At 42.5% G+C, this 17,303-nt stretch overlaps 1 protein-coding gene across 2 annotated transcripts in view; it reads right to left on the reverse strand.

The window, feature by feature from the left end:
* The window catches only part of abca2 (ATP-binding cassette, sub-family A (ABC1), member 2), a 583,930-nt gene extending 577,580 nt beyond the window's left edge, over window positions 1-6,350 (reverse strand). For both annotated transcript variants that reach the window (XM_063073801.1, XM_063073800.1), the window contains exon 1: window positions 5,986-6,350. In XM_063073801.1, coding sequence (XP_062929871.1) covers window positions 5,986-6,051 — 66 coding nt within the window. In that variant the 5' untranslated portion in view covers window positions 6,052-6,350. The remainder of the gene's footprint in view (window positions 1-5,985) is intronic.
* Between the last annotated feature and the right edge of the window lie 10,953 nt (window positions 6,351-17,303).

Raw genomic sequence — 17,303 nt, forward strand, 5'->3', positions numbered from 1 at the left:
TACATTTGATCTCCCAAAGTGTAACACTTCACATTTGGCCAAATTGAACTTCATCTGCCATTTTTCCACCCATATCTGTGACTGATCCATAGCCTGTTGTGTCCTTTGGCAGCCTTCCACACGGTCCACAACAGCGCCAACCTTCATTTTGTCTGCAAAATTACTAACTTGTCCATCTACATTTTCATCTAGATCATTTATATGTATCACGAAGAGCAGAAGCATCAGAAGAGATCCCTGCAGAATGTCACAGACCTGTAGCCAGAATCAGTCTCAACCACTACTGTTTGTGTGAATCCAAACAATCAATTTACCATAGATCCTATGCATCTTAGTCTTCCAGATGAGCCTTCCATGAGGGTCCTTGCCAAATGCCTCACTAAAATCGATGTAGAAAACATCCACTCCCAACCTTCATCATCTCCTCAAAAATCTCAATCAAGTTCATAAGACACAACTTGCCCTGCAGAACTCCATCTTGTCTACCCCTAATTAGATCACGATTTTCCAAATGCTCATAAACCCTATCTCCAGTAAATTCCCCCATCACTGGCATTTGAGATTCACCAGTCAATAATTTCCATGATTATGTCTATTCCCCATTTTGAATAACAGACCAACATGAGCTGCTCACCAGCCTTCTGGAATCTCATCTACAGCTAGAGGGGGCACAGAGATATTGATCAAGGCCCCATCAATCTCACCTGCCTCAACAATCTTGGATATATCTCATCAAGCCCTGAAGACTTAACCATTCTTACGTACTTTAACAGACCCACCATGGCCTCCTTCTTTACCTCAAAATCCCTTTGCACATTAGCACATTCACACCAGCACCTCATTCGCCTTGACATTCTTCTTAGCAAATTACTCACTTAGGACCTCATCCACATTTTCTGCCTCCAAGTACATTTTCTCCTTTATTCTTGAAAGATCTTACTCACTCCAGGGTCATCCTGTTGCTTTTGATGTATATATATGATGCCTTGGGATTTTCTTTAATTCTACTTGCCCAGGGCTTTTCACGGCCCCTTCTGTTTTTTTTTAATTCCCCGAGTTCCTTTCTGGTTTCTTTCTAATTCTCAAGGGCTCTGCTTGAGCTTAACTTACGAAACCTTACAAACTCTTCCTTTTTTGTTTTTGACCAAGTTTACTTTTGACATACAGTACACACACAAACTGCTGGAGAAACTCAGCAGGTCAGGCAGCATCTATGGTGGGAAATGAACAGTTGATGTTCCAAGCTAAGACCCTTCATCAGGGCTGGAAAGAAAGTAAAGGAACAGAGAAAGTGTAAAAGGCTGGGGGAAGGGGAGAAGCATGAGCTGGCAGGTGATAGGTGAATCCAGATGAGGGGGAGATGGTGAGGGGGTGGGGATGGGGGATGTGGGAATGATGTGATAAATTGGGAGGCGATAGGTGGAAGAGGCAAAGGGCTCAAGACGGAATCAGATAGGAGGAGACTGTAGATCATGGAATGGCCACAGGGGGATTCTACACTACAGAACCAATAGGTACAGGTTTAAGATGAGAGGGGAAAGTTTATCCTTTAATGTTAATATGATAAGGATAAGGGGAGTCATTCCAATGAGTGGGGTGAACGATATATGATCATTCTCCCCTCCTTGGAATTACTATCAGTTTCCATACAATTACATGAGCTTTTCTGCTCTGGTGCCTTTTTTCATCCACTCCACCAGCAAAGATTCATTAAAATGAGTCACTCAGCAAGGAAACAAGCAGCTGATCACGGTGTCTACACCCACCACTAAGCCCCAACGCATGTTGATGTCTCCGCATTCCTGTCAGCTCACCTCACCTACACACAAGGGGCAATTCACAGCTACCAATCAGCCTACCTTTGGAATGCGGGCAGTAACCACATTCCAGAGAGAGGTCAATTGGCACCTAGCGGAAGTTTATTCAGTCAGAGGGAGAACATGCAACCTCCACATGGACAGCAACACAGATCAGGATTGCAGTGGGGCTGCAACACGACCAGCTGACAGATGGCACACTCCCCGTGACAACCTACCTCACTGGAATCAGACAAACTCGCCACTTTCTGGCTGCAATACAAATGTGCTACCAACGAGATTACAGTTTCTACAGGCTCTATTCAACAAGGTGTTGCAGGAGAGTAATAACTTTTAAACACAAGAAATTCTGCAGATGCTGCAAATCCAAAGCAACACACAAAAAATGCAGGACGAACTCAGCAGGTCAGGCAGTATCTATGGAAATGAACAGACAGTAACGTTTTGGGCCAAGAACCTTCTCTGGGACTCAGCAACTTTGCTAACAAATTTAAGCTTTAGCAGTAATATGTAAAAGTTAAAATTTGTGACATTAAATTACCAAGTAAATGACATTAAGATTATCTGATGGGCTAAGTGGCTTTTGTTAATAATCCTATTAGCAAAAAGAATCAAAAGAGAACAAATATGCAAAAGTGAGAGGCCAGGTTGCAGAATCATGCAGTCTTCAAACCTATATAGAATCGTACAGCACTAAAATCGATTCTTCAGCTCAAACAGTCCATGATGACTAAAATGCCCATCCAAGCTAGTCCTACTGTCTGAATTTGGCCCATTTCCTTCTAAACCAGGGGTTCCCAACATGGGGTATACAGACCATTTGCTTAATGGTATTGGTCCACAACATAAATGCCTGTTCTAAACCCTTTCTATTCATATACTTAGCCAAGTATCTATCAAAATATGTCCTTATACTTACTTCAATCACCAGAAACTCATTCCATATACATACCACCTCCTGTGTAGAAAAAGTTACCAAGTTCCTATTAAATCTTCCCCTCTCAGCTTGAACCTATGCTCTCTGGCTCATGATTCCCCAACCCTGGTAAAAGACTGAGAGCATTCACCCAACTTATATCCCTCATGAATTTAGACACCTTCTGTAAGATCTCCTCACTGTTTCCTACATTCCGAGGAGGAAAATAAAAGTCCTAACCTACCCAATATCTCCCCGATGATTTAGTACCTCAAGTCTTGGCAACATCCTCAAATCTTTTCTGCACTTTTTCCAGTCTACTAACATCATTCCTATAGCAGGGTGGTCAAAACTGAACACAATCTTCCAAGTAACACACACAAAAAATGCTGGTGGAATGCAGCAGGCCAGGCAGCATCTACAGGAAGAGGTACAGTCGATGGTTCAGGCCAGGACCCTTCATTAGGACTAACTAAAAGAAGAGATAGTAAGAGATCTGAAAGTGGGAGGGGGAGAGGGAGATCCGAAATGATAGGAGAAGACAGGAGGGGAGGGGTGGATCTAAGAGCTGGAAAGTTGATTGGCAAAAGGTATACCATACTGGAGAAGGGAGAAGATCATGGGATGGGAAGCCTGGGGAGAAAGAGAAGTGGGGAGGGGAGCCCAGAGGGTGGACAGCAGGCAAGGAGTTATAGTGAGAGGGACAGAGGAAGAAAAAAGAAAAAAAAGGGGGAAAAATAAAAAAATATATATTAAATAAATAAATAGGGGATGGGGTGTGTAGGGGAGGAGGGGCATTAACAGAAGTTAGAGAAGTCAATATTCATGACACCAGGTTGGAAGCTACCTAGACGGAATATGAGGTGTTGTTCCTCCAACCTGAGTGTGGCTTCATCTTTACAGTAGAGGAGGCCATGGATAGACTAAGTGCAGCCTCAGCAGCATACTGTACAACTTTTTATTTTATGGCGATACAACATGGAATAGGCCCTTCCAGACCATTGTGATGTGCCCAGCAACCCCGCCAATTTATCCCTAGCCTAATCAGGGGATCATTAACAATGACCAACTAACCTATAGACCAGCACATCTTTGGACTTGGGAGGAAACCCAAGCGGTCATGGGGAGAACATACAAACTCCTTACAGGCAGCAGCAGACTGCATCCTTACCTCCCAATTTCCATGTGTATTGCTCTTAACCAATGAATGCCAGCATGCCAAAAGCTTCCTGTCTACCAGTGACTGCTCTTTCAGAGAACCTTGTACTCTCAGGTCCCTCTGTTCTGCAACACTTTCCAGGGACCTGACCTACCATTTACTGTTAAAGTCCTACCTTGATTTGACTTTCCAGACCTTGGACTCATCTGAATTAAATGCAATGTAGTATTTGCATTAATTCCCTAAGTGAGCAGGTCATCATCAGTTTAGAATATTAGGTAACTTGAAACAATATCATAACATTCAAATAAAACTTAGCTAATAGGCAGTACTATTAATATCATTCCAATGCTTGAAGAAAAATGTTAAAATTTGTAAGAACTAGATGTAAGGTGGTATTTCAACCTCTCTCCTAATTCTCTTTAGCTGAACAATTAGTAGTTTGATATTACAGGACAAAGTGCAGATGTTAAAGTAAAAACATTATTCATATAATTTTTTGTCACAACCTCAGGACAAAAAGCAGGTTACTGTATAGCCTTAAAAAGCACTTTGATCTGCTAAAAAAAAGTATCAATTAACTTGGCTTTAGTACGGAGTTCAATGGAATTAATAACCAGATAATCGGGGGGGGGCGGGGGGGGCGTTGTGACTGAGGTCTAAACCTCAGCCACAACACTAGACAGCAGGCAAGTATGATCTCAGTTTAACAAGTCATTTGAAAGACAGAATATTTAAGAGTACTGTACAGCACTCTGCAGTACATAATCAGCACAGATTATGTGCCGGAATCTTGGAACAACAATCATTCTGCTGAAGGAACTCAGGAAATCTAGCAGCAAACCACAGGTGAAAAGAGCTGCCAACATTTCAGGTCAAAACCCTGCATCAGGAATCCTCAAGCAAATAATTTATTGCCCCAAATTCCAACATCAGCAGTTTCCTGCTTAGATATTGAAAAGGGAGCAAATTCACATCCCTTTGACTAAGAGGTAAGAATTCCATCAACTGATTCACAGCTTAATGAGTGTTAACCATAAAGCAAAGTATATTACAACTTTAAACTACATAATCACCAGCAAAGACTAAGCTGTCCAGTGTATTAATTGATATAACTAAAATGAACATAAAGAATGGAAAGAACTTCTCCATTAACACATAATCGGTGTTGGCCGATTATTAATAGCTGGAGGACAGTAAACACTGACTGCGCTCGGTTATGGATAATTCAGTATGCTAGAACCTGTTAAAAATTCATCTCTCTTCTCCCACTCCCCATTTTCACTAGCCCGAAGCAGGCTGACACACAACTCTCATTAGTTTCACATTTTTGAAAACAACTCGAAGTGTAGTCCGGTAATAAACATTTTTTTAGGCGACACAATTTGTTGGTAATTAGCCTTGCTAAGAACAGAAAAACACGCATACAGAGACACAGAGAGTTTGGATTTAACTCAGCATCCACTAGCAATGTTGTCTGCTGAAACCTCACTGTGAAATTGAGAATGAATTAATACTTAAGTCCAGAGAAAATCTGCAAAATCCTTAAATGCACCCGTGACCATGTCACTGGTCTGGGTCCAGCTACGAATCACGACTGCTTGATGAATAGATGTGCTCAAACATGTATTATTGGAGCAATAAACATTTGGAGCTAGATCCGACAATTTGATTTTTTTTAATTAAGATAATTAGTAACTGCAATCTTAGTACTGTATTCCACCGATACATATACAGAATGAGTATGTGGTAAAAATGTAACAATGTTGCTTCCGGCTTTAAACTCTCTGCTATAATGTAACCAGCAGTAAATGCTTGTATTGCCAGGCCCAATGTAGACTGAACTTCAATACAAATAATAACTACTGCCTCTGGACTTTAAGCAAAACAGAATGTCGATCCGCTGAAATAATGTCCATGCTGTCATAACAAGCCCCTAGCAGCCTCCTATCCTGCCGAAACCTGAAAGCACCGGTATAAGAAGGCAACAGTGGTTAAACCCCCCGCTGGCAGTCAGCGGCTGCGGGTAGCAGCGGCACAGGGTGGTATCCTCCCCACTTTTGCTTTTGCCGGCTGGCTCATCGTTCACTCACCGGGCTCCGGCGTTTCAGGGTGATGTTCTTCCACAGCAAGAGGTGCAGCTGGTGTAGGAAACCCATGGCTGCTGTCTGGAAGGAGAGGGGAGAAAGAGAGCAAAGCACAGAGACCGGCGGCTTCCAGCTTTGCACCCAGCGTCTTTTGATTGACAGCGACGGCTCTCCCGGACTGCACGCGCGTGCCTTTCCAGGGGCCGAACGGGTGAACGGAGGGGAAGAAGGAAGAAACGACCTCGGCAAACCTGGCTGCGGCGGCAGCTGCTCACCCGCGCGCTCTCCCAGCCGTCCGGCCGGGTGCGTGTGTGAGCGCGCGCTACAGGCACGTCCTCCGCCGCCGCCGGGCGGGGGCGCGCGCTACGGGATCTGTGGCGCTGCAAGCCCGACCGTGAAAGCTGGGCCGGTGTGATGGGTGTATCTTCTGGACGAGACGGTAATGCGTGTAACAAACACCGACCCATGCACTGACGTGTCATGCCTGATGGAGGAGGGAGGGGAAATACTGCAACGGCTCAGCAGGTTGAGCAGTGTCCACGGCTCCACGATCTTAAAGCAGATTTGAGAAAGTTGGAGATAAGTGTTTGAAGTAGTCATCCTGCCATGCCTATAGCGCCTCTACTTAGAGGCTTAATGAGATGTATTTGGCATATCACCAAATACTCTAATACACTTATACAGATGCATTGTTAAAAGTACGCTAACTGGTTGCGCCGTGGCCAGGTACAGTAGTTCCAAGCACAGAGGAATGAAAGAGGCTAAAGAGAATAGTGGATACAACTCAGTCCAACTCTTCACCACTGACAACACCTGCATCAGGTACAGTATCTATTCTCAAAGATCCCCACTCTTCTTGCTGCTACCATCAGGCAGGAGATACAGAAGCCTGAAGTCCCATGCTACCAGCTACTGGAACAGCTGTCAGGTTCTTGAACCAGCCTGCGCAATTCAAATCCCATCTCAGCAACAGGATACAACAGATCACCTCTTGTACTGCCATGGACTTAACTCTTACTGTGTTTTTTTAATATACTAATGTCTTTTTTCTTCGTTGTTTGGTAATAACTTAGATATAATCAATGTTCTGTGTGTTGTCTGAACTATGTGCCTGTAATGCTGCAGATTTGCTTCAGTATTTACCAAGGAAAAGGATATGGAGGACCAGGAAATCAGTGCTGAGTGTTTAGAGATCAAGGAGGAGGAAGTGTTGGGCCTCCTAATGGGTAGTAAGGTGGGTAAGTCCCCAGGGCAGATAGGATTTATCTCAGGTTACTGAAGAAAGCAAGAGACAAGATTGCTGGGGCCTTGACCAGTATCTTCATGTCCTCTTTAGCCATAGACAAGGTTCAGAAGACTGGTGAATGGCTAATATTGCACTTCTATTTAAGAAGGGAACAAGGGAAATCCTGGGAATTATAAACTGGTGAGTCTCATATCAGTTGTAGGGAAATTACTGTGGAAAATTCTTAGCGATAGGACTTATGAGCATTTGGCCTAATTAGGTAGAGCCAGCATGGCTTTACGTGGTTGATCATGTCTTACCAACTTGATTAAGTTTTTTGACAAGGTGACAAGAGAGATTGATGAGGGTAGGGCAGTGGATGTTGTCTACATGGATTTTAGTAAAGACGTTTGACAAAGTCTCTCATGGGAGGCTAATCCAGAAGATTAAGATGCATGGGGTCCGTAGTGAATTGGCTGTTTGATTCAGAACTGACTCACACAAAAAGACAGAGAGAGTGGTTGAAGGGACTTGTTCGAGCAGGAGGTCTGTAATTAGTTGAGTTCCACAGTGATCTGTGCTGGGACCTCTGCTGTTTGTAACGTATATAAATGACCAGGATTAAAATGTGGATGGATGGGTTCGTCAGTTTGCGGATGATACCAAAATTGGTGGAGTTGTGGATAGTGTAGAAGAATGGCCAAGAATACAAAGCGATATAGATCAGTTGCTGATATGGGCTGAGAAATGGCAGATGGTGTTTAACTCAAATAAACTTAAGGTACTGCACCTCAGTAGGGCAAATGCAAGGAGACAGTAAACAGTTAAGGGCCTTAGCAATGTTACTGAGCAGGGAGATCTTGGAATCCAAGTCCATAGTTCCTTGAAAGTGGCCTCACGGGTCGATAAGGAGGTTAAGAAGGCTTTTATTAGTCGAGGTAAAGTTCAAAAGTCAGCAGGTTATTTTGCAGCTTTATAAATCTCTGGTTAGGCCACATCTGTAGTATTACATACAGTTCTGGTTGCCCCACTAAAGAGAGGATGTTGAGGCTCCGGAGAGGGCGTTGAAGAGGTTTACCAAGATGCTGCCTGGTTTAGAGGGCATGTACTGTTACGAGAGGCAGGATAAACGTGGATTGTTTTTTTCTGGAGTGCTGGAGGCTGAGGGGAGATCTGACTGAGGTTTACAAGATTATGAGAGGCACAGATGGAGTGGACAGAGAGCATCTGTTTCCCAGGGTTGAAATGTCTAATAACAGACATTGAAGATGAGAGGTGGTAGGTTCAAGGGGGATATGAGAGGAAAGTTTTTTATTGAGAGAGTGGTGGACACCTGGAGTGCGCTGCCTGGTATGGTAGAGGCTTTTAAGGGACGTTTAGATAGGCACATGAATATGAGAAAGATGGAGGGATATGGACATGGTGTAGGTGTTTGGGTATTTCGATTAGCATTTTAATTGGTTCGGCACAGCATTGTGGGCTGAATGGCCTGTACTGTTCTATGTTCTAAGTTCTAAATAAGTTTTTCTTTGTATCTTTACCTCTTGTACTTGTCTATGTGACAATGAAGTACAATATATACTCATCCCATTTACTGCCACTTGGTTCTTAGCCTAATATGTCTTGGTGATTCATGTGTGAAGTAGTGTGGGTTTTTATCTCCAAATGTATTTTCATTTAACAATACTGTACAGACTAGATGTGGGAAGAATGGCCCACATCTATGGCTGGAGGATCCAGAACCTCTGAAGTGAAAGCCAGGAACTGAAGGCTATGAGCCTAACATTAGAGTCATAGAAAGTACAGCACAGAAACAGGCCCTTTGGCCCACATAGTCTCTGCCCAACCATTTAAACTGTCTAGCCGCATTGACCAGCAGCCGGACCATAGCCCTCCATACACCTATTATCCATGTACCTATCCAAATTTCTCTTAAATGTTGAAATCGAATTTACATGCACCACTTATTCTGGCAGCTCATTCCACACACTCATGACCCTCTCAGTGAAGACGTTTCCCCTCATATGCCCCTTAAACTTTTCACCTTTCACCCTTAACTCATGACCTCTAGTTGTAGTCTCATCCAACCTTAATGGAAAAAGCCTGCCAGCATTTACCCAATCTATACCCCGCATAGTTTTGTATACCTCTATCAAATCTCCTCGTAATCTTCTATGTTCCAAGGAATAAAGTACTAACTTATTTAATCTTTCCTTATAATTCAGGTCCTCCAGTCCCAGCAACATCCTTGTAAATTTTCTCTGCACTCTTCCAACCTAATTGACATCCTTCCTATAGGCTAGTGACCAAAACTGCCCACAATTAGGCTTCATAAATGCCTTACACAACCCCAAAATAACATCCCATCTCCTGTACTCAATACATTGATTTACAAAAGCCAATGTGCCAAAAGCTTTCTTTATGACCCTACCTACCTGTGATGCCACTTTCAATGAATTATCAACCAGTATTCCCAGATCCCTTTGTTCACCCGCACTCCTCAGTGCCCTATCATTCACTGTGTAAGACCTACCCTGGTTGGTCCTACTGACTCCTTGCGTTTATCTGCACTAAGTTCAGTCCATTACGGCTGTTCCAGATCCCACAGAAATCTCTGATAGTCTGCCTCACTGTCCACTACACCCCCAATCTTGGTGTTATCTGCAAATTTGCTGATCCAGTTAACCACCTTATCATCCAGATTATTGATATAGGTGACAAACAACAAAGGACAAAGCACCGAACCATGCAGCACTCCACAAGTCACAGACCTCCACTCAGAGAGGCAACCATCTACTACCACTCTCTGGCTTCTCCCACAAAGCCAATGTCTAATCCAGTTTACTAACTCATCTTGAATGCCAAGTGACTAAATCTTCCTTACCAACCTCCCATGTTTTCACTTCTCAAATGCCTCGCTAAAGTTCACGTCGACAATATCGACTGGCTTGGCTTCATCAAGTTACCTAACAACTTCTTCGAAAAACTCTGTAAGATTGGTAAGGTACGATCTACCACACACAAAGTCATGCTGAATATCCTTAATTAGTCCATGCCTATCCAAATATTCATATATTCGGTCCCCTAGAATACCTTCCAATAACTTTCCCACTACTAATGTCAGGCCCACTGGCCTATATATTCCTGGTTTATTTTTAGAGCCTTTCTTAAACAGTGGAACAACATTGGCTATCCTCCAACCCTCTGGTCACCTCACTTGTCACTAAGGATGATTTAAATATATCTGCTAGTGCCACTGCATTTTCTGCATTTGTCTGCCACGGGGTCTGAGGGAACACCTTGTCAGGGCCTGGGGATTTATCCACCCTAATTTGCCTTGTGACGGCAAACACCTCCTCCTCTGTAATCTGTATAGTTTCCATTACCTCACTACTGTTTTGCCACACTGCTATAAACACTGTGTCCACCTCCCAAGTAAACACAGATGCAAAAAAATAATCCATTTCAGATCTCCCCCATCTCGTTTGGGTCCATGCATAGATTACAATTCTGATCTTTCAGAGCATCAATTTTGTCCCTTGCAATCCTTTTGCTCTTAACATATCTGTAGAATACCTTAGGGTTCTCCATTATCTTGTCTGCTTGGGCAACCTCATGCCTTCTACTCACCCTCCTGATTTCTTTCTTAAGTATTCTCTTGCATTTCTTATACTCCACAAGTACCTCATTTTTACTACCTGCTATGCACCTCCAGTTTTTTTTCTTAACCGAGACCTCAGTAGCTCTCAAAAACTAAGGTTCCCTAAACCTATTATCTTTACCTTTTATTCTGACAGGGATATACAAGCTTTGTACCCTTAAAGTTTCACTTTTGAAGGCCTCCCACTTACCAAATATACCTTTGCCAGAAAACAGCCTGTTCCAATCCACACTTGCCAGATTTTTTTTTGCATATCAAAATTGGCATTTCTCCAATTTAGAATGTCAACCATGCCTATCCTTTTCCATAATTACTTTGAAACTACACAAACTTCTGTCCACAAGTCAAACAGCATCTGTGGAGACATATGGACAGTCGATGTTTGGGATGGAGACCATTCACTTTGAGTTGCTCCAGCACTTTGTCTTTGCTCCATATTCCAACATCTGCAATCCCTTAGGTTTTAGATCTGCCTGCAGTTAGAAAGGCAAAGTCTAATTAGGGATAGTCGGCAAGGATTTATGTGTGGGAAATCATGACTCTTGATTTTAATTGCATTTTCTGAAGAGGTGACAAAGAGGATTGATAAGGGTAGAACAGTAGATGTTGACAATATGGACTTTAGCAAAATCCCACATGGGATCCACAGTGAGCTGGCCAGCTTTTTTTTTCAGATTAGAGGCCTATGCCCCTGTTGCAAGGATTTGTGCTGAGTCCATTCTGGTTCATCATCTGGATTAATGACTTAATAAGCATGGTTAGTAAATTTTGCGGATGGCAATAAAACCATCAATATAACGAACAGTGAATTGGGTTATTTAAGGTTACAGCAGGATCTGAACTAACTGAGAAAGTGGGCCAAGTAACGACAGATGGGTAATGTGAATTGCTTTAGTTCAGTAAATTAAATTAGGGTAGGGCCTACACTGTAAATGGCAGGGCTCTGTAGAACATTGTAGGACAAAGTCCATAGTTCTCTAAAATCGGCAACACAGATAGGATGGTGATAATGGCATTTGGTATGCTTTTCTTCATCAGACAGAGCACTGAGAACAGGAGTTGGGACATGATGTTACAGCTGTATAAGATGTTGGTCGGGCCACAATTGGGGTATTGTGTGCAGTCTTTGTCTAGAAAGGATGACATTAAGCTGGAAAGGGTACAGGCAAGATTAACAAGCAAGTTACCATTAGTGGAGGATGTGAATTATAAAGAGATACTGGGTAAGTAGGAGATTTTGTTTTCTAGAGCACAGGAAGCTAAAAATTGACCTTCTAGACATATATAAAATAAGGGGTAGAGATAGGATGAAAGGTCACAGTCTTTTCCCTGGGGTAGCAGAGTTTGAATCTAGAGGCCATAAATTTAAGTGAGAGGAGAAAAAATTAAGAGCGACCAGAGAAACAACTTTTTCCGTACAGAAAGTGGTGAGCAGGTGGAACAGGGTGTAGAGGAAGTAGCAGAGATAGATAAAATTACAATGTTTAAAAGGTATTTTGACAAGTACATGGTTAGAAGGTGTTTAGAGCAGGGGTTCCCTATCTGAGGTCTATAGAACCCTTACTTAATGATATTGGTCCATGGCATTCTGGCAGATCATCAACTCGGTGAAAGACGCTCTTTGGTCGGCCCGAAACTTGATGATCTACCAGCACATGGAGATGTCCGTGGGAGAATGCTGCCGACTGGCACATTCTCGGCTGCAGGAGTACGTGCTGAGGGACGCACTGAAACTCGGTGCAGCCACCGCAAGGGCCCGGTGGGGAAGGACCACAGTATAGGTTTCTCCACCCATGAGAGTGGGAGGGGAGTATACCCCTCAACAATGATATGGTAAGCTGACCTACTGGAGTGCCATGTGGGTGGCTATAAATACGGATATGTACTGAGTATAATGGAAACGTATGTAAAGGATGAAAAGTTATTGAATGGTTTATTGTATATATTTATTTTTGAATAAAGTATATTTTGAAATTAAAAAAAAAAATTGGTCCATGGCATAAAGAAGTTTTGGAACTCCTGGTTTAGAGGGATATGGGCCAAATGGGACTAACTCAGTCAGCATCTTGGTCAGCATGGACAAGTTGGACCAGGGTCCTATTTCTGTGTTGTATAACTCTATGAGTTTAACCAAGGATCACAGTCACTGGATAGGAGCTGTTACATTTAGAACCAAAATCAGAAGAAATTACTTCACCCAGAGGAACCCTAAGTGGTTCACCTCTTATTCTCAGGCTGCTCCTCCTAGTTCTGGACCACCTTACCATCTGGAACATGTGGAATTATACTCGAAACTTTGAAAATTTTTATGTATTTAATCTTGTAATATTACAAAATGGAACCTGCATAATCCCAGAGTGTTTTGCTATATGCTAATTGTGTACATGACAGGAGGCACGTAATGTTCTGAGGATTGTTCATTGTGTAACTAAGAGAAGATCAGTACATTGTGTGGCCTTGAATACTGCAGCTGCAAAGTGGAGGAGCTGACTCCCAGACTGATAACATCCAAAGAATAACCTGAAAACTTGTAAGCTGTAAAATGGAAGCTGCCTGCCATCCATTGAGGACTGGAGGTGGTCATCTCCTTGCAAGTAATAAACATGCTTTTGAATAGATCCACTCTGTGTATTTTTTTTTTGTCCTTCGTTACAAGACCTAGTGAAAGGCAACTTTCCTGCATCTAGTTTCTCTGCTCCTATTAGAAGTTAAAATGAGGTTCCCTTCATTCTTCCAAATTCCAGAAAATAGAAACTAAGTTATCCACATCAGTTCTGCCATCACTGGAATCAGTCCGGTTTCAGTGCACCCTCAGATATTGAGGCCAAACTGTACACAATAAGGTTCAATTACAGGTCATGTTCTCGCCAAGGCCCTGCTCAGTTGCAGTAGGGCGTCCCTGTTCCTAGACTCAGTTTCCCTCACAATAAAATCCAGTGTCTGATTTGCTGCCTTCACTGCCTGCTGCATCTACTTTCACCTGAGGTCCAAGCACTGAACCTCACAGTATCCCATTAATCTTCACTCAGGAAGCGACCATTTTATTCCTGCTCTCTGGTTCCTATCTGGCAACCACCCCTCTGTTCATGACAGTACATTATCCCCAAACCCATCTGCTTTAACTTTGCACACGAATCTCTTCTGTGAAAAAGGTCCAATATACAAATGTACCAACCTATCAACTCTCCCAGTTCCCTCCTCAAAAATTCCAATGAAATTGTCAAGCAGTATCACCCTTTCTTAATTCCATGGTGATTCTGACTAATCCTGCCACTAATGGTTACCTTTGTGATCAGTGCAGAAGAGGTATCATTTTTTCCCAATCATTAACCCTGATGTTGTCCGCCTATGATAAGATGGACTCTTGACTTTTCAATGTACCTCGTTATGACCATGCACCTTATTGTCTACCTGCACTTCACTTTCTCTGTATCTGTAGTACTTTATTCTGCATCTTGAGTCCTGATGAAGGGTCTGGATGCATATGGCAATAATAAATCAATTTATTAATTCAATTTGAGATTATTCCCTTTATCCCAAGTGGGATTTGCTTATTCACTGAATTTGCCCACCTTTCAATCAGTTTGTGGAAGGAAGGGAAATTCAAATTGACTAAATCAAGCCACTGATTATTTAGGCAAGGATGTTCTTTATCCCATTTCTCAGCTTATCTACATTTACAGCCAATGAAATGTGAATATTCAAATTTCTTGTATTCCATAATCCCCAGTGGTTGACGAAATAGATATTACAATGCCAAAATTTTAAATCCATCCGGTTGAAAATGAGACAAACAAATTATATCCTACATGTCTGCAATTATTTTTTTTCTTACGTATAAAGCCAAGTAAGGGAGATGAAAGATTGGAATTCAGGTAAATTTGATGTAAGTTTACAATTGAAATGTAAAGCAACATGACAACTGGTTTTTCCACAATCCAGCCCCATAACAGCCATGGAAGAAAACTGAACAAATAATTTGTTTGTGGGTATTGTTGTGGCAAAGAAAATAAGGATCTGGGCATTACTTGCCAGTGTTTATTGCCCTTCTAAGAACAGCCTGAAGTCACATAAAGAACAGACAGAATTTCTCTCTGGAAGTTTCAAAGAGTGATTGGAATCAGGAATTTGTTGCTTGAGGAGGTGGGGGAGCATTTTGATCACACTGTGTAAGAGGATGGACTACAGTGAACATAGCCACTGTAGTCAGTAATAAGGAGAGCAAATACAATCTTCGCACTCATTTCAAGATTCATTATTAATTTACTTTATTGAGATACAGCTCAGAATAGGCTCTTCAGGTTATGCCATCCAGCAAACTGTCGATTTCATCCTAGCCTAATTCTGGGACAATTTACAATGAGCAGTTAACCTACCAATAGGTATGTCTTTGGACTGTGGGAGGAAACCAGAGCACGCAGAGGAAACCCACATGTCACGGGGAGAACATACAAACTTCCTACAGGTTGTGGAAGGAATTGAACCCGGGTTACTGGTACCAACCACAATGCTACCATACCACAATGTAATGCTGACAATTGATGAAGCATTGGGCAGATCACATTGGGTCCCATAACTTAAGAAGGAATGTGCTGAACTTGGAAAGGGCCCAGAGGTGGTTATGTGAGAATGATCCCAAGAATGTATGTCAAGTGTTTGATGCCTCTGGGCCTGTACTCGCTGGAGATTAAAAGAAAGATCTCATTGAAGATAGGAGAATTTAGCACCAGAGAGCAGAGCCTCAGAATATAAGGATGTCCCTTTAGAGCAGTGATGAGGAGGAATTCCAGTTAAGATGGCAGTACCTAACACGTGCGACAGCTCACTGCTAGTTAAAAAGGCAGGAAATTCAACTAAAAATATCACTAGGAACACCTCTTCTGAGTTAAATTATCACTGAAAGTGGTGGGGGGGGGGGTGTGAGCGACGGAGAGGTGAGTTCAGGGAATGAGCCAAGATGGTGTGTTACAGAATTGATGCAGATGGAGTGAGCCATTCAGAGAGCAGAAGTCAGGCAGAGGAGATTCGATGCCCATACAACTGGCCCGGGTGCGAGTTTGGATCGCTCTGTGTGCCACACTGATTTGAAGAGCTTGAGAGTGGCTTTGGGCTGGATGGCGAAGTCTGGGCCCGAAGTGAGTCACTGGGTGGCGCGGTCTAAGCTCCTAGCTCTTTGCAGCAACCGAATCCTATTGCGATGAACGATCTGCTCTTAAAACAATTTAAACACTGGCCCAGATTGGAGGCAAGAGCCGATTTCACTCACTCTCTGTAATGTTCACTCCTCTCTCCAGGGCACCAGAGCTTTTTGCTGTTCCATTGTTTGGTCAATTTAAGTGCCAGCTCGGATAAACTGAAAAGACAGGGTGTTGGGATCCGAGGGGTGAGCTGATTTCATTTGCTCTCTGCAATGGTCTCTCCTCTCTCCACGGTGCTGAGGCTTGAAGGATGCCCAGGCTGCAGTGCCCCGTGCCTGCTAATATGATGAACTGCTGAGTGAGGCTTTGGGCCTACTCCGGGCTGCTCCTGAGTTTGGATCTGAGAACTCAATTTTGTTCAGAATGTTGTTTCTTGCTTCAGTTGTTTGCATGATTCGTGTTTTGTTTTCCCTTTCTCTTGCGCATCAGGTGCTGGTCTTTTTAATTTTCTTCTTTAATTGGGTTCTTTCAGGGTTTCTTGCTTTGTGGCTACCCGTAAGAAAACGAGTCTCATGGTTGTATAATGTACACATTCTTAAATTATACATGTACTTTGAATTTTGAATTTGTTTATCAGAGGGTGGTGAACCTATGAAATTCAGTGCCACAGACCGGCTGTGGAGACCAAGTCTTTGGGTATAATTAAAGCAGAGGTTGATGGGTTCTTGATTAGTAGGGGCATCAAAGATTACAGGGAAAAGGCAGGGGATTGGGATTGAGGGGGAAAATAAATCAATCATGATCCAATGGCCAACATGATCTGCTCCTGTATCTTCTGATCATATGAAGTATCAAGACAAGAATTATCAAGGTGTAGAAGACTACAGATCAGGTTCTTGAAAATGAGTACAGATGGGTACTGATGATTGGCATAGGCCTAAGTCTGCTTTTTGTGCTGAATGATTCTATGATGTTACTGATTTACAATAACGAGTTTTTATCACAATGCATACTTTATGATAGTAAAGTCTCAGGACTCCTACTTTTAAAAATCCACATCATTAGCTGAATGTAAATTTTATAGCTGATGGGATTCAACCTCAGATGTTTGCATTGTTAAATCAGTAATTTAGCTTGTGCATCACCATCAGCTTCTTCTGAAATGTACGTGTGTGCATTTTTTTACATCTGCCTGAAAAATCATAGACTAATTACTCAAAATTCTTACTATATTACTGTAAAAAGCTCAAGAAGCTTACACTGCAACATTAAGATACTTTTTATTATATAAATTTCAGGC

This window comes from Mobula hypostoma, chromosome 21 (assembly GCF_963921235.1).
Source record: "Mobula hypostoma chromosome 21, sMobHyp1.1, whole genome shotgun sequence".
NCBI lineage: Eukaryota > Metazoa > Chordata > Chondrichthyes > Myliobatiformes > Myliobatidae > Mobula > Mobula hypostoma.